At 43.4% G+C, this 21,440-nt stretch overlaps 1 protein-coding gene and 1 pseudogene across 4 annotated transcripts; one reads left to right on the forward strand and one right to left on the reverse strand.

Moving 5' to 3' along the window:
* Positions 1–643: 643 nt before the first annotated feature.
* On the reverse strand, positions 644–7,122 carry Znf514 (zinc finger protein 514; annotated as a pseudogene).
* On the forward strand, positions 6,111–20,720 carry Znf2 (zinc finger protein 2). Of its 4 annotated transcripts, XM_090336395.1 has the most exons (6): positions 6,111–6,170; positions 8,107–8,306; positions 13,096–13,162; positions 14,365–14,491; positions 17,602–17,715; positions 18,684–20,720. In XM_090336395.1, exons 3-6 carry the CDS (start codon positions 13,130–13,132, stop codon positions 19,673–19,675), a joined length of 1,266 nt encoding a protein of 421 aa, XP_090192521.1. In that variant the 5' UTR covers positions 6,111–6,170; positions 8,107–8,306; positions 13,096–13,129; the 3' UTR covers positions 19,676–20,720. The 4 variants fall into 4 exon arrangements, with proteins under 4 accessions (XP_090192521.1, XP_090192522.1, XP_090192523.1 ...); XM_090336396.1 differs by lacking the exon at positions 17,602–17,715; XM_090336397.1 differs by lacking the exons at positions 6,111–6,170; positions 8,107–8,306 and adding an exon at positions 14,103–14,207.
* Positions 20,721–21,440: the final 720 nt, after the last annotated feature.

The raw sequence follows: 21,440 nt of genomic DNA on the forward strand, positions 1-21,440 counted from the left end.
ATACAAAAGGTCCTACCAAATAGAAAATCATCAAAGTGACTTCTCAGTTCAGTTCCTTTTAACCTTTTTTCTAAAAACTGAATACCAAGTTTGAAAGGAACTTCCTTACCTTTATTTAAGCTCTAAGACTTTCTGAGATGAAGAAATACAGAGGTTTTTTCCATTTTACCAAATTTAAAGAATTTCTGTCATATAAACTCTCTGATATGCAAGAGTAGAATATATGCAAAAGTTTCCCACATTCAATATTTTCTCAGATTCTAACTAGTAGAAGTTCTCTGGCATTTATAAAGGGATGAGGTGTGGGTGATGGCTCCATATTCACCATATTTACAGGGTCTTTCTCAAGCATGATCTCTTTAAGGGGTGGGCTCTGACTGAAGGCCTTCCACATTTACTGTTTTCATAAGATTTCTTCTAGAATATATTCCTGACATTTACTAAGGGAAGGTGCTTTCATACTTACAGAATTCTCTCCAGGATGAGTTGTCTGGTTTGTTTTATTAAGGATGGATTTGAATATAATAAACCTATACCATATTCATGCCAGTGATGAGGCAATAAACTCATGCTGAATGTGTGACTTCTGCTTGAATCTTTTCTACAACCATGACATGCACATAGCTTCTCAGTAATATGGCTTCTCCAGTGTTTGATAGAAAGGGGTGTGACTAAAAGAGCATCTCTTTAGTATGTACTATAATTTGAACCAAGATGTAGCCACCAACTCCAAGTCTTCCAACATAAATTGTCCTTCTACCATCTCACTCCAGTAGAATTTCTGAGGTTTGGTGATGTATACTCCCACTGAAAGCCCTTCTATATTTACTAAATGCATAGGGTTTCTTTTTTTCCCAGCACGACTTTTTTGATGCTTAATAAGGGTTGCAATATGAGCAAAGGCCCTTTCATATATGTTACAATTGTAGCATTTCTCTCCAGTATGAAATCTATAATGTTGAGTGAGAGATGAACTCTGGCTAAAGGTGCGCCCACATTTATTACACTTGTAGGGTTCTCTCCGGTATGAAACCTGTAATGTACAATGAGAGATGAACTCTGACTGAAAGTTCTCCCACATTCGTGACCTTCATTAGGACTTTTCTCCAGTAGGAGTTCTCTGATATTTAATGAGGGATGAGGTATGGTCAAAAGCATGTCCACTTTCATTATTTTTGTAGGGCTTTCTCCAGTACAGAAACTATAGTGGAAAACAAGAGATGAACATTGGCTGAATGGTCTCCCATATTCACTGCATCCATGAGGTTTTTCTGTGGTGTGAATCCTCTGATGTCTAATAAGGGATGAAATATAGCCACTACATTTGTAGGGCTTTTCTCAAGAGTGACATCTCTTGATGATGCTTCAATTTTTTTTTTTTTTTGCCAGTCCTGGGCTTGAGCTCAGGGCCTGAGCACTGTCCTTGGATTTTCTCAAGGCTAGAGCTCTACCACTTGAGCCTCAGCACCACTTACAGCTTTTTTCTATGTATGTGGTGCCGAGGAATCGAACCCAGGTCTTCATGCATGCTAGGCAAGCACTTTAACCACTAGGCAAAACTCCCGGCCGGATGATGCTTCAGTTTTGACTGGAAATGGAAGGCCTTCTCACAGTTACTATATTTGCAAGATTTCTCCTCTGGGTAGGTGCTCTGAAAATTGTTTCGCTTTGACGTCTGTCTGAATTCTGTAACACATTTGTAAGATTCTTTTCCTGTGGGAACACTGTGTGGAGGTTAGATTTAAAGATTGGTCTTATGTCTAAACTCCCAAATTCACTCCATTCAGGATCTCTTCTAATAGTGGTAGTAGTTTAATGAGTGGGCATTTCTTTCAGATGGGTCTGTTTTGTATGCCACAGCTCTAACCTATAGTTATCACAATCACAGGCTGCTTTCAGTTTTGAAAACAAGAGTTCATGTCAAATGTATTCTTCTACTGATGCTACTTGGAATAGTGCTTTAGAAGTTCTCTGCCTCGGCATCAAGTCCTTGGCTTTAGGCCTTTTTTCACAGTCTGTGAAGGGAAAAAGAAGGACACTTGTTATATATGCCTAATAAACAAATGAAAGCAACATTAAACTTTAAAGTAACATCTAAAAGGGGAATCAAGATTGTTTCAAGATATCTTTATCGAGCCAGAAGAAGGTCCAGAAAGTTGTTTAAAAAGTAAGTATAAAGAAGTAACTGGAAGCCGAGCATCGTGGTTCACGCCTTTAAGAGATATTCAGGCCAGTGGGGTGACCGATTGTACTTAGCAAGGAATCCCACAGCCTCTCTCAGAGTTATACAGAAAGGTCTGTATAACTCCTGGGTATTTGAATGCCTCACCAGCTCCCAGGTCTCTGAAACAAGAGCTTTGCTTGGGCCATTGAAAATACAGATGTTGATCATAAGTCTAATACACATGTCAGAACTTTTATCTTATTCTAAAGAAAGGAAAGATAAAGTACTGATATAAATAAATCATTTCTTTTTTCTCTGTCACATAGTCTAGACTCATTACACTCTACCGATCTTCTTAGCATTTGCATACTACTTTCTTGAGATTTAACTCTAGTCTCTGGCTTTGGTTCTACCTCTGAGACAGACAATGACTGTCATGTATTGTCACAATAGTCAGAAGAGCTTAGAAGCCAGAATTCTGCTCTATGGAGTGGAACCAACCAGGTACTCTTAAATCACCCAAGAACATAAGGTTTCAAATGCCATTTACATCTAGTTGGGAGTAGTCCTGCTATCTAGTTTCTAGAACCACCTCTCTTGAACCCAGAGGACTGTGCAAAGACCAAATAAAGGGACAACAAAGTTTATGGCCAACAAACTAGCAATGCCTTTTGGGCCAGGTGCAATGTAATGCAATACTTGTCTTGCAAAGGGGATTTCTTTATAGGGCCAGGGGTTAGGGATGGAAGGACTTACTATTCGTAACAGGATTTACTATTTACAACAGTTGTTGTTAGGTCTGGGCTGAAGGCATCTGCTACTGCAGCTGGAGACTATGGGACTAGGGAGTGGGAGCTAGCAAGGTCAGGTCTGGTCTGGTCACCTGATTTCAGGGAAAGGGCTGAGGATCTGATAGAGGTTGTTAAGTCAAAATGGAGGAAGAGATGCTAAAATTCTCCACCCCCCCCCGCCACTTTGTTGTTTAATAGGTACAGGTACCAGGCCAGGAACATTGGCAATGGTTGTTTTTTCTGAAACTACTTCCTGCTAAAAAAGGGGTGAAGTACTGAGTTGCGATTCAACCAGGTACCATCTAAGAAACATTTGGTTGATGGTCTGATTAGTAAAGGTCATCATCCTCTCCATAAGAAGGTTACTTATCCTCAATGACTCAGGGAAGGCTAGGTCCAAGTTACTCATCTGCAGAGACAGCGGTCCTGTGGGAACTGCGGTATAAGAGGGCTCTGTAGGCTGATGGAGCTTTACATTACAGTTGTGAATCCAATGTGGGTGGCCCTGGACCCTGGTGGCTGTTGGGGTGGTAAGAATAATAGGGTAGGGACCATCCTAGTTCGTAGGAGGACTGAAAAATAAAAAGATTAGAGGGCACACAAACGGCAGAAGGACGGGTTTAGGGTGGCATATTAAAAACTGGATGACTATAGAACCCAATGCAGTTAGTGAGAGTGAGAGGCGGGGCGCCATTGTCAAGTCTAGGCTGGCATTCTTCTACTCTTATGGAACTCACAGGGGTTGTCCACTCAGTCAGGCACTAAGGAATGATGTACTTATCACCAATGGGCTCCATATATGACAAGTGGTCTCATCAGATAGTAATGGGCTAAACAATTCTGCTTCATTATATCTGGACTGTAATAATGCCACAACAAATAATAAACTTGTATAATATATCCATATGTGTATAAAAAGTTGGATGACTTGGCTAGTTCCTGTCCTGCATCCTAGGCGGTCCTGAAGTTGGTGGAAAATGCAGAGGAGAGCATTGTGGACTGGTTAGGCATAAGCAGTCAGAAGCTGGAGCTGGACTGGGTGGTTAAGGGCCCTAGTAGGAGACCTGGTGGAAGTCTGGAGAGATAGATGTCCTGGAAGGTGTTATGGCAAACTGTCCTGAGACTCAGACTCACTGTAAGTTCCTGTCCATTTAGAAGAAAGACAGGATAAATATTAGGTAGGCATGCTTATACTATGCTATTTTCTTTTGATCTCTTGGCTCTCATTAATTTGAAGGGCCAGGCACAAGTGACTACAGGATCTGATATCACCTTCTCTCATCTGAGCAGTGTCTTTAAATTGCTTATGAATGATTCCTCATTGCCAAGGTCCTAGAGGTATCTTTCCCAAGCTGAGATAAATGCACATTTGGCGTTTTCCAAATTACAGTTACATGCCAATTTTATCATCTTTCAAGCTCGGTCTTATGAAACTCAATACTCACATCACCCTTAACTGACACTGTCTTCTATGTACTCAAACCTTCTGGGGGTTAGTTCTTTCCATTTCAGAACAAACATTTAAGGCAATTCTTACTTTCCAAATCCTTTATTACCCAAAGGAAACCATTTCTTAATCTCCTTATTGGTTTTTGGATACATTTGTTCAAACCCAAATCTGATAAGATTTGAATTTAAAAGTGTCCCTTTTTTTCTTGTGGCTTGAGGGGCCAGGTTATTTCAAAACTGCCTCCAGGCAATTTATTGCAACACTACCCACACGCAGGCTGCTGGGGGCAGAGCAATTTGCTAGATTTTAGACTCATTTCACAGCTAGCTAGGAGTGTGTCTAACAAGCAGAACACTTGGTAATCACTTTGTTTAACACAAGGCTTACTTTTTTTTCTTTTTCTTTTTTTTCCAGTCCTGGGCTTGAGCTCAGGGCCCCACTGTCCTTGGACTTTCTCAAGGCTAGAGCTCTACCACTTGAGCCTCAGCACCATTTTCAGCTTTTTTCTATGTATGTGGTACCAAGGAATCAAACCCAGGTCTTTGTGCATGCTAGGCAAGCACTCTACCACTAGGCCGAACTCCCAGCCCCAAGGTTTATGTTTTTTACATGACTGTTGGTCACTAGAAGCACAGATACTGTAAGACTCCAGTTTTAGACCTTCAGACCTTTGCCCAAATTTAGATGATGTAACCTGTGCCAGTCCCCCACCCCTCCTGAAACTGCATGTGCCTCTAGCCTCCAGCGGCCTGTCCACCATGGTCAGATCACAATTGTTGAGTACACACACGTACACGTGTACACACACACACACACACACACACACACACACACACACACACACACCATGTGTTATCTCAGATGTCCAGGAACAGCTACAGAAACGCCCCCAACCCCTAAGTTCTCCAGCAGGTGACCTCATGAAACTTGCCTATGAAATGCCTCGTATTGATAAGGTAAATGATAATTTTCACTTATGTGAATCAGCTTGCTTGCTTGCAAAACTGCCTCACTACCTGCATGTGGTTTTTGCCTTTATAAACCCTGCCCTACTAGAAGGCTGGGCTGCCCCTTGTTGGGAGACTTTCTTGGGAGTCCAGGACAGGGCAGTTGTCAACCAGCAATAAACTTCGTCATCTTTAACCTTGCTGTGCCCGTGGAATACTCGACTCCGGAATATTTCAATACAACTGCAGTCAAAAAGCAAATCGTTTTAGGACATATCCAAATAGTAAACCAATACCAAAAATATTGACATTTCAGGTAGAAGCACGTTAGTTTGGTAGGAAAAAAAAAACTTTTCTCATACCATGATGACAGAATTTATGCATTAAAATAAGGCTGTATTGAACTGCCACGTCTCCAGCCAGAGCCTTTCCAGAGGCACCCAGAAAAGTAGGCTAGTGTGTGATCAATTGTTAGAAGTAGAGATGGGTACAAGGATCGAGATACATTTCCTAGAACAACCCTAGAGTGGAACTGAAAGAATATGCCAAGCCCCCCCGCTTCCCCCCCCCCCCCCACACACACTAAGGCGACCACCCTACCACGTCCCACGAAATCAGCAGCTCCAGCCTCTTTCCCAGGAGCAGAAAGAAGCGCACATTCTTTAAACGTCACCTGAAAGCGCGCCAGCCGCTGAGAAACCTGGGAAATGTAGTCCACGCAGAGGCAACGCATTGATCGCCAAGGCCGCTGCCAAAGACCTTTGCGCACGCGCAGTGTCCCCGGACCCGAAGCGGCCCGGTCTTCCGGGGTCCCGGAGGTGAGGCTGCGGCTCGGTGTCTCGGCCGAGCCGAGGGAGCGCGGCGGCGGAGTAAGGGGACGCTGGGGAGCTGGGGGAGCGGCCTGGGGTGACGCGGGCGGAGCTCGCCCCCGGAGTGATGCGTTGGTGGCGCCTCGCTCGCCGAGGTGCCGACCCGAAGTTGCGCCCGCGGTGCGTGTGTGGTGGGTGTGGCCCTCTGCTGTCCACCTGCCCGGGGTCAGGTCCTGTGGAGCCGGTGGGACCTTGGGGCTCCCTCCCCTCCTGCCCTTCCGCCCTCCCGGATCGACCCTAGACTCAGTCCTTCCCCTCCCCTCGAAGCGCCCTGCATTGTCTCCTGGCCGCGCCGAGCGCGTGGGGTGGGGTGGGGTGGAGGGGTGGGGGGGTGGGGGGTGGAGGGGATGGAGGGGTGGAGGGGTGGAGGGGTGGAGGGGATGGAGGGGTGGAGGGGTGGAGGAAACACAGTCCGTGTTGGGGGATAAGTACTCTCTCGAAAGAAACAGCAAGGCGGTGGAGGGGGGAGTTTGACTTGAGGGCCGCGGGGTCAGGGAAGTGGGAGAGGAAGGTGGAGAAAGGTTCCCTGGGGCCAGCCGAGCCACACCGGTAACCGATAAGCAGGTTAAAGGACAGTTACTCTAGACGTGATGTTCAGGGAGGGATGTGGGGTGGTAGTCTCTGAAGCAGGCTGCGGATCTGAATCCCGATGGTGTGGGTGGTGAGGCCTGGATACAAAGAGGAGTCCAAAGACCTGGAGTCTGGATTTGCAAGGAACGAGAGTGAGGTCAAAGAGTTTGGATTTGGTACACTTGGTTGAATGAAATATAAAGCCAAGGAGAGGGGCTACAAGGGGAGTTGTGCAGAAGAGGTCTGGGGCAATGTCCACTTCAAAAATTGCATTCATTTGCAAAGATGAATGAGTTTGGGATGAGGAGCTGGGATTGGATTTGGGGACCATCGTTGTAGAGGTGGGAAAGGGCATGCTGAATGTGGACGGACTTTGTCAGGCACAGAAAGAAAAACATTGAGCAAAGACTGAGTTATGGGCAGCATTCATGTTTGGAGGACAAAGTGGGGAAGAGGCAGAGAGATAGCAGTTGTAGTGTTAGGGGAAAAAATTGGGGGAAAAAATTGGGCTAGCTGGGTGTCAGTGGCTTATGCCTATAATTCTGTTTAATCAGGAGGCTGAGATCTAAAGATGGAGGTTCAAAGCCAGCTAAGGCAAGAAAATCCAATCAAGTGCTAAAAAAGCTAGAAGTGGAGGCTCCAGTGGTAGAGCACTAGACTAGAGCTCAGAGGCCAGGTACAGTGCCCAGGTCCTAAATTCAAACCCCAGAATTGGTGTGCAGATCTTGTCCAAATAGTCTAAAACTGTAAAGAAATAAAGATTGTCATTACATGTGAAATATGTTAGTAAGTTTTAGGTTAGATGTGTGGGAGGAAAAGAATACCTTCAGAAAATGCCAATTACAGGTTCTCATGACCAACTGAGGCTTAATATACTTAGTGACTACCCTCTTTTTCCTCCCAAGGAAAATCTATCCTATTTATGTATGTATATATGCTTAACTGAAGACTGAGAGCGTGGCCTAGTGGTAGAGTGCACAAAGCCCTGGGTTCTATTCCTCAGTACCACATACACAGAAAAAGCTGGAAGTGGAGCTGCGGTTTAAGTGATAGAGCCCTAGCCTTGAGAAAGCCTAAGAACAGTGCCAAGGCCCTGAGTTCAAGCCCCAGAACTGGCAAAAAAAAAAAAAAAGAATATAGCTATCTATGTATCTATTTATATGTGTGTATACACAAACAAACATATACACACATATATAACAGGTATATATATATATAGTGGCATTATTGAGATTTGAATGGGGGGGGCCTCACAGTTGCTAGGCAACCACTCTTCCACTGAGCCATGCCTCCAGCCTTTTTTTTCTTCTTTAAGTTTTAGTGGTTATTCATGTAACAGGATAACGGAGGAAGAAATGGAAAAAGGATAAACATTTCCTGCTCCCTATGGAGGAAATAGAAGTTAAACACTCAAAATGATGGTCTGTTCCTCTAGACCCTGTGCATGCCTGAAGACCACTACCCAGGCCCATTGACTGGGGCCCAGGGACAACTGAGGTGCATACAACTTTAGAGGTGAGTTGTATGAGCTAAATCTTTGGTGTGAGTGTGGAGGGTGTGGGTCCATACCTCCTGACCATGTGCTACCTTAGCCCAGAATGGGGATCTGATGAAGGGGCCTGGATATGAGCATTCTCTCCTCAGGTCTTGGTATGTTCACAGTGGGAAAAAACAACCCATCTGCAAAGCAAGACTTAAAGGGGAGGATTTTTAGTAGATAAAGTTTAAACAAACTTAGAAGTTTAGAGCTAGAGCTGGGTGCTAGTGGCTCATATCTGTAATCCTAGCTACTCAGGAGGCTGAGATCTGAAGAGCATGGTTTATAGCCAGCCCAGGCAGAAAAGTCTCATGAGACTCACCTCGAATTAACCCCCGAAAACCAAAAGTGTTGCTGTGGCTTAAAGTGGTAAAGTTCTAGCAAAAATTGTTCAGGGACAGTCCCAGATCTTTAGTTCAAGTCCCATGACCAATTAAAAAAAATTTTAGAGGGATTGGTAAGAAGTAAAGAAACATTTGACAGGAAAATTGTCATGTCCTCTTTTTCCCTTCTACCCAGTGGGTATGACTTGTGGATCCCTGCCCAGGCACATGTGCAGTGCTCAGATGCACTTATACATGTGAGAACTTAGACTGGCATGGGAGGATGGAAGGCATGGGTTCACACCCCCTGACCACATGCCACATGGTGTCTTGGCCCTGAGGGAATGAATCTGGTGCCCTCCCAAGACCTGACAGGTACAAGCCTTTTGTAAATGTTTAGGCAACCTTAAAAAGGTTAGCATTCATTGGGACAAATCCAGGGAAGTCAGAACAGAGGAGCAGCTCTAGTCTCCTCAGTCCGAGTTGATTCTGTGTATTCAGTCCTAGAACCATGTCTGAATTACTTGGAAGGCTGAAAACAATTGCTAGTGCCATGGAATAGCTGGCACAGGATCCTCTTTCCCCTCCTTTCCCCATCCCTCCCTATCCATCTTTGACTTGCAGGAATGTCCAATAGAGAACCAAAACAGGTTTTGAGGAGCGGTGAAAGAAAGTGTCTACCATGGCTAAGAGACAGTTTTAAAGAGAAACAAATTCCAGAGCTAAACACGTTTTAAGCCTTGTGATACTTACCTATGTGGCTTGCCAATCTCTGTTACCAGATGAGGGATGAGAGAGTTCCCTCAGCTTTGCAATGTTCAGGCAAAAATCACAGATCCTGCAGCTCATACATGAAAAGAGTTTCAAGTCCCTTGCAGTAAGGAGAATCTCACATAATGTAAGTTTTAGGGAGGATTTTTATTAGTGCAACATGATAAAGAAGGTAGAAATGGGAAATGACTAATATTATGCATAGCTAACGATACGACAAAAATACAGGGAATAAGCTGGGTGTCAGTGGCTCACACCTGTAATCCTAGCTACTCAGGAGGCTGAGATCTGAGGATCACAGTTCAAAGCCAGCCCAGGCACTAAAGTCTGTAAGACTCTTATCTCCAATTAACTACCAGAAAACTAGAAGTGGTGCTGTGGCTCAAGTGGTAGAATGCTAGCCTTGAGCTGAAGAGCTCAGGGACAGCGCCCAGGCCCAGAGTCTAAGCCCCACAACTGTAAAAAAAAAAAAGAGCAAAACAAAACAGGGAATAATAGCCAATATCCTTTCTTTACATAATGGAAAGGACACAGAGTCTGGAAGAACATGTATGGGCTTACTGGTGACCTCTCCTGACCTCCCAGCCACAGAAGTGAACCATCACATGTGACGTTACTAGAAATTATAGTAAAAATATCACAAGTCAGGGAAATCCATAATATTTACATATAGCTAGATATAGCTATATTATGACAATTCATATTTTACCATTGATGAGCACTGGAGTTATTACAAGGCATATTACTAAAGTTTATTATGAGGCATATTTTCCCTTGTGATTTTTTTCATGCTATTCCAGTCTTTTATCAAATTTCTGTAAATGATTAGATATGGTTTTGGGATTTTCTAGTCTATTGGTATGTTATCTTTGTGGCTATCTTTCCAAGAAAGTAAATCACTATAGTATAAAGTTAAGTTTCCAGGCAGATTTATCTTTCCTTAAAGTACTTAGCACAGTGCCTGGTAAAGATTTAATATTAAATAAGTGCTAGTTGTCACTAGTATATGTTTAATTATGTTCCAGTGTATGGGTGGAACAGATTTCTTGCTTTAGATGTTTATGGTGTTTGAGCGATTTTTGCATTATTATTATAGAAATCGAGATAATGTGTGAATCATGTAGGAAGTTGTGTATAGCCTGAAAACAAAAAGGTTAACATTCATGATGATTAATTAAAAGCCTTGTATATATTCTTACATACTTCCTCGAATAAACTCAAAGGAGAGAACAGGTTGGCCAAGTCTTTTGCAACAGGTCATAGTAGCCCATTTATTTATTTATTTATGCCAATCCTGGGCTTTGAACTCAGGGCCTGAGCACTGTTCTTGGGCTTTCTCAAAGCCAGAGCTCTACTACTTGAGTCACAGGACCATTTCTAGCTTTGTTTATGTAGATGTGGTACCGAGGAATCAAATCTGGGTCTTCATGCTTGCTAGGCAAGCACTCTACCACTGGGCCAAACTCCCAGCCCCTTCTAAAGTACAGGTCTAATGTGGGAACATCCAGATCACAAGTCTTCCCTTGCACTTGGTCTCTCACTGCTTCTCTAGCCTATATTTTCTCCAGCACTACTTACAGCCCTGACTTTTCCTCTTCTACTAGTTTTTGCACTAGCTCTTTCTACATAAAGACTGACTTTATTTTGAAAACTTCAGGTTCTTCCTGCCTGGAATGTTCTACCTTCTCCTGACAAGAAAACATCCCTAGATCCCAATTCTGCCCGAAGAGCTCCAGTCATTCTCTTCTTCCCTATCTTACTTCTCCTTTAGGGGAGCCTCTGAAGTGCCTTGAATCCATTTTGCCACAGATATCTTTACAGCACTTAGGCTGTTGTGTGCACTTGGTATAAACATGCTGAATGAAACACAAGGAGCAGTGATGAGATTCCACTGAGGGCAGGGAAACAATCAGTGTGTCACATCCTTTTCTCCTTCCCAAGACCACACTGTCTCCCCAATCCCCAGAAATCCATTTTAATTAGGCTCTTGAGACAAATTTAGGTAGCTCATATTTAGCGTAAGAGGGTTAGAGTTAAGAAAGTCAAGGATAAATAAGTCTGGTCTGCATGGAATAGGAAGGCCAGAGGTTCTATGGTACTCGCACTTAATGCCACTTACCTCACTTCCTAGCATTTTGGGTCCTCTGGTCTTCTTGGCTGTGAGCAGGGTATTAGTACCTCATATATTGTCCTGACATATTTCAGTTTATGCTCCTGAGGAAGTTTGTCATATTTTCATGCCAGATCAACCCTCAGTCTCCTGGTTACTTGTGCATTGCCCAGCTGTGATCTAGTCAGTGTGGCTTCAGAACTGAGACACAGAGTCAAGACCATGTTAAATACATGGCTGCCCAAGGGGCACTATTTTATTTTATTGTGTTTGTACAGTTGATATACAAAGGGATTACAGTTACATGAGTCAGATACAATTCTTTTTGAACTGTCTCCCCTTCTGTCACTCTCCCAGTCTTTCCCTCCCATCCCTATCCTTAACTTAAGAGACCGGGAGTTTGGCCTAGTGGTAAAAGTGCTTGACTAGCATGCACAAAGACCCAGGTCTGAATCCTTGGTACCACATACATAGAAAAGGCTAGAAGTGGTGCTGTGGCTCAAGTGTAGAGCTCTAGCCTTGAGGAAAGCCTAAGGACAGAACAGTACTCAGGACCTGAATTCAAGCCCCAGGACTGGCAAAAAAAAAAAAAAAAAAAAAAAAAAAAAGATATCCAGCTCATTTTCCACAGTCTCTAGTGAATACCACTGTTGTATTTGTTCATCCTTGTTCCATCTTTTATGTGCCATCCCTTACTCTCCCGAATACATAAAATAAACAAGACAAAAGGAAAACAAAAACAGCAACAATGGCAACTAAAGAATGTCTCTTATTTCCTTTTCTTAGGATTTCATGTGATAATATTTTATATGATCATCTGTCCATAGTTATTGAGCCTCTGTCTACCACTCCTATGCTTAGCCTCCTTTGGACTCTGTATGTTAATGATTAGGGTCCCAACTTTATTTTAGTCAAGGAATACTATGAATGAAGTATTTTTTCCTTAAAGAAGCTGGATGCTGCATTTGAGGTGTTAACTGCATACAGTTTTGTCCAATAAACATCCAGGTCAATGTGGAATATGAATATATAAAGATTAATGTTCTCACTACCAGGCATAGAACTCTTCCCTGAGAGCCAGGTGCTGGTGGCTCACACCTGTAATCCTAGCTACCCAGGAGGCTGAGATCTGAAGATCAAGGTTCAAAGCCAGCCTGGGCAGAAAAAGTGCATGAGACACTCTAATTAACCACCAGAAAAGCGGAAGTGGTGCCATGTGGTAGAGCATGCTAGCCTTGAGCTGAAGAGCTCAGGGACAGAGCCTAGGCCCACGTCTAACCAAAACAAAACAAAACAAACAAAAAAAATAACAAACTCTTCCCTGAGGATTCTGGTGAAACAAGCATCATGTTTTGATCCAGCTGCTTTCTCAGCTCTGGGATTAGCTAGAATTGTTTCTAGCCTTATTTTACTCTATCTGCCCTTTCGTAAGGTGTTAAGGAACGGGAGGGAGTTGTGTAGCTCACTGGTATATGGAGAATCCTTGCTTTACTGTCAGAAGATTACACACAAGATCTAATAGTTCTCATTCCTTCTTCCCATCCCACACCTCTGCCTCCCTAGGACTTGGACCTTTGCCTGTAGAGCACACGAGGGAATGGCTGCTGTGTCTGCACCTTCCCAGTGCCAGGTAAGGTAGACTTTTGTGTTTCTGAAATACTCTTAGATATAACCTAAATGTAACTTTTCTTTGTCTTGGAGTTTCTTTGATCACATCCCAGCAGGCAAATGAAGGGTTCCAAAGGGAATAGTTTTTCATTTGGCTTGAGGTGTCCTTCAGTGACCTTCTGTTGACTTGAGCATGTGCTCTCTAGTCTGTCACCAGGTACAAACTACCCACAGTTTTTTTCTGAAATGACTTTGTCTGAAAGCTGACAGTTCAGGTCTGATTGGGTTTTTTGTTGCTGTTGTTTTGTTGGGGGGTGGGCAGTAGGTTGGTTCTGGTCCTATCTTTCCTTTTAGTGCATTGTGAACTGAGAATTAGCCCCAATACTCCAGGGAGTACTAGGTTAGACCAGGGAAATGATACACGTTATAGAGGCCCACAGTAAGGCTGGCCAGGGCATGAAGAGAGGCAGCTCCATTCCAGAACAGAGTAGTGAATTCCCTGCTTCTATACCAGAGCTTCTGGAGACTCGTCTGGAGTTCTTGATGGAGGAGGGAGTTTAAAGATTCAGACTTACAGAACCCCAGAGCATTTGAGTGAAGCAAGGCTAATCACCTAATCAACAGTACATAAAATCATAGTTATATAAGAATAGACAATTGTTGAAATCTGAATAAGGTCACAGATTAGATAATAGATTGATAATCAGTGCTGTTTTTATTTTTCTAGTTATACTAATGATTACACAGAAAATTCCTTGTTTTTACAAAATATACACTTGCACATTTAGGAGTAAAAGAAAATGGTGTTTGTAAGTTTCTCGGGATGTTCAGGGGAAAAAAAAGTAGGAGAATGTATATAAAAAGGGCAGAAAGGCAAAGCACATGTTGAACATAGTAACATTTCAAAACCTGAGTGAATGGTGTGTGGGAAGTCTCGTTCTAGTCTTTCCACTTTTCTGCAGTCTGAAGAAGAGTCTCTGGATGTCAGCTGCAGGTAGTGATGTAGGATCGTGGCCCACACTCCTCTGCAGGATGATGGGATCATGACCAAGAACTTCATGCCTTAGGTGATTGAGCCACTTTCCCCCAGTTCCTCACAGTCCCACTGTCAGAATCATGCCCCTCCTGCCTTCTCCACATCCTCCAGGGCTGTCACTTTGGTAGTTCAGTGTGGTCCATAAAGAGAAGAGCAGTGAGTGAGGGAGGCTGTGATTGTGTTTTCAGGAATCGGTGACATTCGAGGATGTGTGTGTGGTTTTCACGGATGAAGAGTGGAAGCATCTGGTCCCTGTGCAGAAGGCCCTCTACAAGGTGGTGATGCTGGAGAACTACGAGAACGTTGTCTCTCTGGGTAAGGGGGCTTCCTATGAGGAGTTTGGATTTATCCTATGCCAGCGTAGATCTTGGAGACTTGAGAAATTGTTTCTCTTTTTCCCCCCACTTGTGTTCTGAGCCACCTAACAAATAAAAGAGCTGAAGGATGCAGCTTAGGTATGTAGCAGCAATGTCTGTCTTAATACTGAACCCCAGCACTGGACAGTTATGCAGTGCTGGACCACCACAGGCCTCCTGACTCCACAGCCTGGCCTGGCAAAACAGGAAGGGTAAGAGGCAGAGTGCAATGTCTACTAGAGGCAGGGAGCTGCCTCTGCAGATGCAGCAAGCACAAGTCACATATGTCTAGTTTTTCTTCTAGCTGCCAGTCAGGCAATATTCTCAGCTCCCTCTGGAATAGTGAGTTGTGTCTTGTTAAGAGGAAATTTCCTGCTGGGCATGGTGGCTCACATCTGTAATCCTAGCTACTCAGGAGGCTGAGATCTGAGGATCAAGGTTCAAAGCCAGCCTGGACACAAAAGGACCTGAGACTCTTACCTCCAATTAACCTCTAGAAAATGAGAAGTGAGGCTTGGCTCAAGGGTAGCATGGTAGCCTTGAGCTGAAGAGCTCAGGGACAGCTCCCAGGCCGAATTCAAGCCTTATGAAGCGCGCGCGCACGCACGCACGCACGCACGCACGCGCGCGCACACACACACACACACAGGGAAACTTCCTCCTACGGAAGCTAGAAAAAAGATCAGAAATGTCTCTTCATGATGCATTGTAGGGCTGGGAATTTGGCTTATCGGTAGAGAGCCTGCCTAGCATGCATAAAGCCCTGGGTTAGATTTCTCATTACCACATAAACAGAAAAGGCCAGAAGTGGCACTATGGCTCAAGCAGTAGAGGACTAGCCTTGAGGAAAAGCTCAGGGACAGTACCCAAGCCCAAAGTTCAAGCCCCGGAACTGGGAAAAATAAAACAAAAAAGGTACATTGCACTCATAAACTGACACATGAATTGTAATCCCTTTGTAAAACTACTTAAAGATAATAAAAATACAATTTTTTAAAAAAGTGTCTTCTAAAGAAAGAGGTAGGGAGCAGGGAACACAGCTTTATGTCCCAACAGGTCACCAAACATGTGTTTGATTTTGAGAATTTGCCTTTAGAACTGTCTGAATGGTCACAGAAGTCATATTTCAATTATAGGGAATAACTAAGAGTTACTGCTGATGTCAGGTTAATGAGAAGTTGGGCTCCAGGAGTCCTGAGAGCCTCTCGGGAGCTTGACTCACAGTGGGGAATACCTGCTCAAGCAGGAGGTTAGCTTAATTAAGCCCAGGAACTAGAGACCATCTAGACAAAACAGTGGGATCTCTTTAAAATTACAGAAGTCTCAGAGTTCACAGATTAGAAAGAAGCAGGCTCAGATACACAGCAGATAACAGAAGGATTTTAACAAGCAGGCAGAATAGACTATTTAAGGAAACCATGAAGCCTCTGTTATAAGCTTTGGCATGGTAGAATATTAGGGAACATGGAACTCTTAAGGTCATTGACAAAAAGTGACAGGGAGGTGACAGATGTGCCTCTCTCTCCCACAATAGCTCAAGCCTATTTCCTAGAGACGATCTGTGTTTTCTGGTTTTTCCTTTTTGATTGTTGTACAAAATGGTTTGAATTTAATACGTCCATTTATGTGTACAATACATTTTGATTTGAGTCTCCCCTTTATCATTCTCCCTATCCTAGTTATCTCTTCCCACTCATCCCATTTCCTAGCTCAGCTTTCACAGATGTTCACTAAGTATTAATACTATATTACTTATCCTCTTCCTTTTTTCATCGTCACCCCTCCCAGTCAAGACATGTTTCAGCTCCTGGTGTTCATGTTGAACTGCCTGTCCACTGTTCAAAGGAGTTGCACTGTGGACTCTCTCTCTTGCATATAATTTCTTTTGGTCAGTTTGTATATATATATATATATGCATATGATCCTGTATATGTTTTCACATATTCTTCCATTTTAGGTCTAACTTCTTCATATGAGATAAAACAACATAAAACTAAAAATGGGTAGATTTGTTTCCAATAAAGAATAAGCTTAGCCGGGCACAGTGGCTCATGTCTGTAATCCTAGCTACTTAGAAGGCTGAAATCTGAGGATCGAGGTTCAAGGCCAGCTCGTGAGACTCTTATCTCCAATTAACCACCAGAAAACCAGAAGTGGTGCTGTGGCTCAAGTGGTAGGGCAATAGCCTTGAGCTGAAGAGCTCAGGGACAGCGCCTAAGCCCAGAGTTTAAGTTCCACAACCAACCAAAAAAAAAACAAAAACAGCTTATCAGACCCAGGACACTTGGATATTTATCATAACATTATGTGTTAACTACAAAATAGTTAAAACATCATTAAAATGTTGACATAAAATAGTGTTCATTGAAATTAAGGTTTTACATTTATTATTACATAAACATGTTTTAGGTCCACATTATTTCATTATCCATTTTTAACAGACTAAGTATATTTGAGTATCAGAGCAGAAGGAAATAAATGAATTAATACAAAGTAGAAAAGGCGAGATTTCTTTTTATATGTACAGACCTTAAATTTTCCTACAGTTGGTTTTTTGGATTTTTTTTTTTTTACCAGTTCTGGGCTTGGGCTCAGGGCCTGAGCACTGTCCTTGGGTTTTCTCAACGCTAGAGCTCTACCACTTGAGCCACAGCACCACTTCTGGCTTTTTTTCTATGTATATGGTACCAAGGAATTGAACCCGGGTCTTCATGCATGCTAGGCAAACACTCCACCACTAGGCCAAACTCCTGGCCCTTGGTTTGTTGTTTTAAGCATAATAGTAAATGCAAACAAATAAAAAATAACTTCCTTAAGCTTTTTTTTTCAAGGTGGACTTTTGTGTATACTCCTTCCCCTAAGCCAAGACCTACCTTCATCCTACCTGGGCCCAGGCAGGAAGCTTCCCCTCCACTTCACATGCATTCTAGTGAATTTAGCTTCCCTTCCTGGCCTGCACTGTCTGACTGCCTTGTCTCTCTGAAAGACATAGGTTCCAGGACCAAGTTTGGAATATTACATATTTTCGTCACATGTAGCCACCTGGTTTGTTTCTTTCCCCCTGAGCAGGCCTTCCAATTCTTCAGCCTGATGTGATTTTTCAGTTGAAGAAAGAGGATGTGGCATGGAAAGAGGGTCTTCATGGATCTGAGGAGAGAGAGTGTCCAGAGAGTATCTCTCTAGGTAAATGAATCTGAACAGGATGAAGCAATTTCATTTTATGTTTGTGACTTGGGAGGAAGGAACCAAGAATATTGCATATCACCTTTTTTTCCCCTCAAAATGATCTCTTGACTATTTTAAAAATCTGTTATCTATTCATTTTTTTTTTTTTTTGCCAGTCCTGGGCTTGAGCTCAGGGCCTGAGCACTGTCCTTGGACTTTCTCAAGGCTAGAGCTCTACCACCTGAGCCTCAGCACCACTTCCAGCTTTTTTCTATGTATGTGGTACCGAGGAATCGAACCCGGGTCTTCATGCATGCTAGGCAAGCACTTTAACCACTAGGCCAAACTCCCGGCCCCTCTATTCATTTTTTTATTCATTTACTGTGTGTGTGTGTGTGTGTGTGTGTTAGTTATGAGGTTTGAACTCAGAGCCTGGGTGCTGTCTCTAAGCTTTTTTGCTCAAGAATAGTGCTCTACCCCTTGAGCCACAGTTGTACTCCCACCTTTTCGAGGGGGGTTGCTTAATTAGAGATAAAGGTCTCAAGGACTTTCTGGGCTGGCTTTGAATTGAGATCCTCAGATCTCAGCACTACTAGCACCTGGCTTGAGCATTTCTTTTATATTGTCCATCAGCTTTTTCCTTCTGTATACCTAAAGAGGAAAGTATTATTTATCTCTATTGGTCAATTGCGTATTTTTCTTAAGTATTTCCCATTATCCACTCATTTTTATATCGGCCACCAACTTCACTCCGCCTATATCTAATTATCCTGCCTGCTTCCTTTAGACCTTGTCCTCTATTTGAGGTCATTTCCTTTCCTCTTCCTCTTTCCTGAGCCTTAGGCTTTCCCTAGAGTGTAAGACTGCTTATAGGAGCAAGTCATGTTGGGATTGTGTATCATTTTCAGACTCATTGGGTATCTCTTCTTTCCCTTACAATATTTCCTGGTGCAGAAGATAGTGCCTCTTTGTTTTCTCTGTTCCAGTGTGGAAGACTAAGCCTGACCTTCAAGATGCTTCAGAAGATGGAAAACCGAGGGCAAGTCTTGAAAGACAAAGTCCTCTGTGTTCTAAACTTGAAGTTCAATCATCAGAGGGTGGTTTGAAAACAAAGAAGAAAAGCCCCTCAGTGAAACTTTGCAAGAAATCCCATTCCCAGAACAAAAGCTTGAGGAGAAGGTCAGCTCCACCCAGACTCCTCACTAAAGATCGAGATCAGGAGTGCAGTGATTGCGGGAAGACTTTCTTTGACCACTCGTCACTCATGCGCCACCAGAGGACTCACACTGGAGAGAAGCCTTACAGCTGTCCCGAGTGCAGGAAGGCCTTCAGTCACCGCAGCAGTCTTAGCAGACATCTGATGTCCCACACCGGGGAGAGCCCCTACGAGTGCAGCGTGTGTGGCAAGGCCTTCTTTGACCGGTCATCCCTAACGGTACACCAGCGGATTCACACAGGAGAGAAGCCCTTTAAGTGCAGCGAGTGTGGAAAAGCCTTCTTTGACCGGTCATCTCTCACTCGGCACCAGAGAATTCATACTGGAGAAAGTCCTTATGAATGTCATCAGTGTGGGAAAGCCTTCAGCCAGAAGAGCATTCTCACTCGCCACCAGCTGATCCACACTGGCAGGAAGCCGTATGAGTGCAGTGAGTGTGGGAGAGCCTTCTATGGTGTCTCCTCACTGAACAGACACCAGAAAGCTCATGCGGGAGAGCCACGCTATCAGTGCAACGAGTGTGGCAAAGCATTCTTTGAACGCTCATCCCTTACGCAACATCAGAAGATCCACACTGGAGACAAGCCATATGAATGTGGCCAGTGTGGGAAAGCCTTCAGCCAGAGGTGCAGACTTACACGGCATCAGAGAGTGCATACAGGAGAAAAGCCCTTTGAGTGCAGTGTGTGTGGGAAGGTTTTCAGCTCAAAATCATCTGTTATTCAGCATCAGAGGCGTTATGCAAAACAGGGAATAGACTGAGCTGAGTGGAAACTACAGTCAGACAAAAAAAAAAAATCTCTATAGACTTAAGATAGGTCTCCCTGTCATAAACTCCACATCTGCTTGTTCTGCCCATTCTGGCTACTGCTACTGCATCACGAGTGCTTGTACAAACATTCTGTACCTACTGTATTGCAGAACTGGCATAGGATATGCAAGTTAGGAAGTGACTCTGCATTCCATCTTTTGGAAGGAGACAGGGGTGTTTGTTGCTCAATGGTAGAACATTGTGTAGCTTGTGGGAAGCCCTGAGTTCCATCTCTAACACTGAAGGGAAACGAACGGAACTACTATCGAACAATAGATGTTAGCAGAGGATCTTCACATGCATATCCCCTGTCAGACTCTCACCCTAGGAATCCCTGCACTTTAAGTAACTGAAACTACTACAGGAAGAGAAAGGCACAATTAGTAGATAGCAGTTCACAACTCCACTTCTAGCTTTTTGGTGGTTAATTGGAGAGAAGACTCTCAAAGACTTTCCCTGCTGGGTCTGGCTTCAAACTGCATCCTCAGATCTCAGCCTCCTGAGTAGGGTTTGCAGGCATGAGCTATGAGAACAAGTCTTTTCTCTTTGCCACATATGCTCTAAGTTTTATAATCTACATACATGTGTCACTTCCAACTAGATTGTAAGCACTTGGAGGTATGACTGACTGGTCTATATCTCATAGAGTACCTTGCAAATAATAGGTGCTCATTATTTATAATCTGCCTTAATGTGACCCCCAACACCAAACTTTACACCCCAATTCACAGAATTCTGTGGTACCTCTGCCCAGCTCTACATTTTTAGTTTATTGACTCAGGCACTAAGCAACCTTTACTTTAGACATCTGTCTTCTTTTTCTATTTGTGTAAGGTGAAACAAACAAAAAAATGTTTATAAAAACTGTGGAATTAGATTCCATGAATCTCAATGGATATTAAGTTAGATTTTTCCCAAAAATGAAAGATTCAAGGAGTTGATCTGCTAAATAGATCCCTCACAACCTAACACATTTAAATCGTGTGTGTGTGTGTGTGTGTGTGTGTGTGTGTGTGTGTGCGTGCATGCGAGAGAGAGAGAGAGAGAGAGAGACAGAGACAGAGAGGGAGAGAGAGAGAGAGAGGAACGCCAGGCTTCACTCTTGGTCAGCTTTTTCTGGGGCTCATGCTCTCAACTTTTCTGCGAAAGGCTGGTGTTCTGCCACTTGAGCCATATCACTACTCCTAGATTTATGCTGGTTAAATGGAGTTAACAGTCTGATGGATTTCTCTGTCCTGGCTGGCTTTGAACTTTCTCAGGTATCAGCCTCCTGAGTAGCAAGGATTCTAGGTGTGAGCCACTGGAACCCAGCAAGCCTATAAATCTTAAGTCTGCCTTAGAGCACATGGATGACAGGGAATACTTTTCATGTGTGAACTTTTGTAGCAGCTTGGAGAAAAATGTCATAGAGTCTATGAGTATAGATAAAAAATCATATTGTTTAGTATCAAGTAAAAAATAAAAAGACTTGATAAACTTGGCTATTGACTACTATCTCTGATATTTTGAGCCCTTAATTTATTGCTTTGTTAAAAATAGAGGGATTATGGTTTGAAACCAGCCCCAGCAGGAAAGGCTGTGAGACTTCTGTCTCCACTAAACGACCAAAAAAACTAGAAATAGAGCTGTGGCTTAAGTGCTAGAGTGCAAATTTTGATCAAAAGTAGCTTGGACAGTGCCCAGACCCTGAGTTCAAACCTCAGGACTAATAAATAA

This window comes from Megascapheus bottae, chromosome 7 (assembly GCF_031878675.1).
Source record: "Megascapheus bottae isolate mThoBot1 chromosome 7, mThoBot2.hap1, whole genome shotgun sequence".
In the NCBI taxonomy this organism is placed as follows: Eukaryota; Metazoa; Chordata; class Mammalia; order Rodentia; family Geomyidae; genus Megascapheus; species Megascapheus bottae.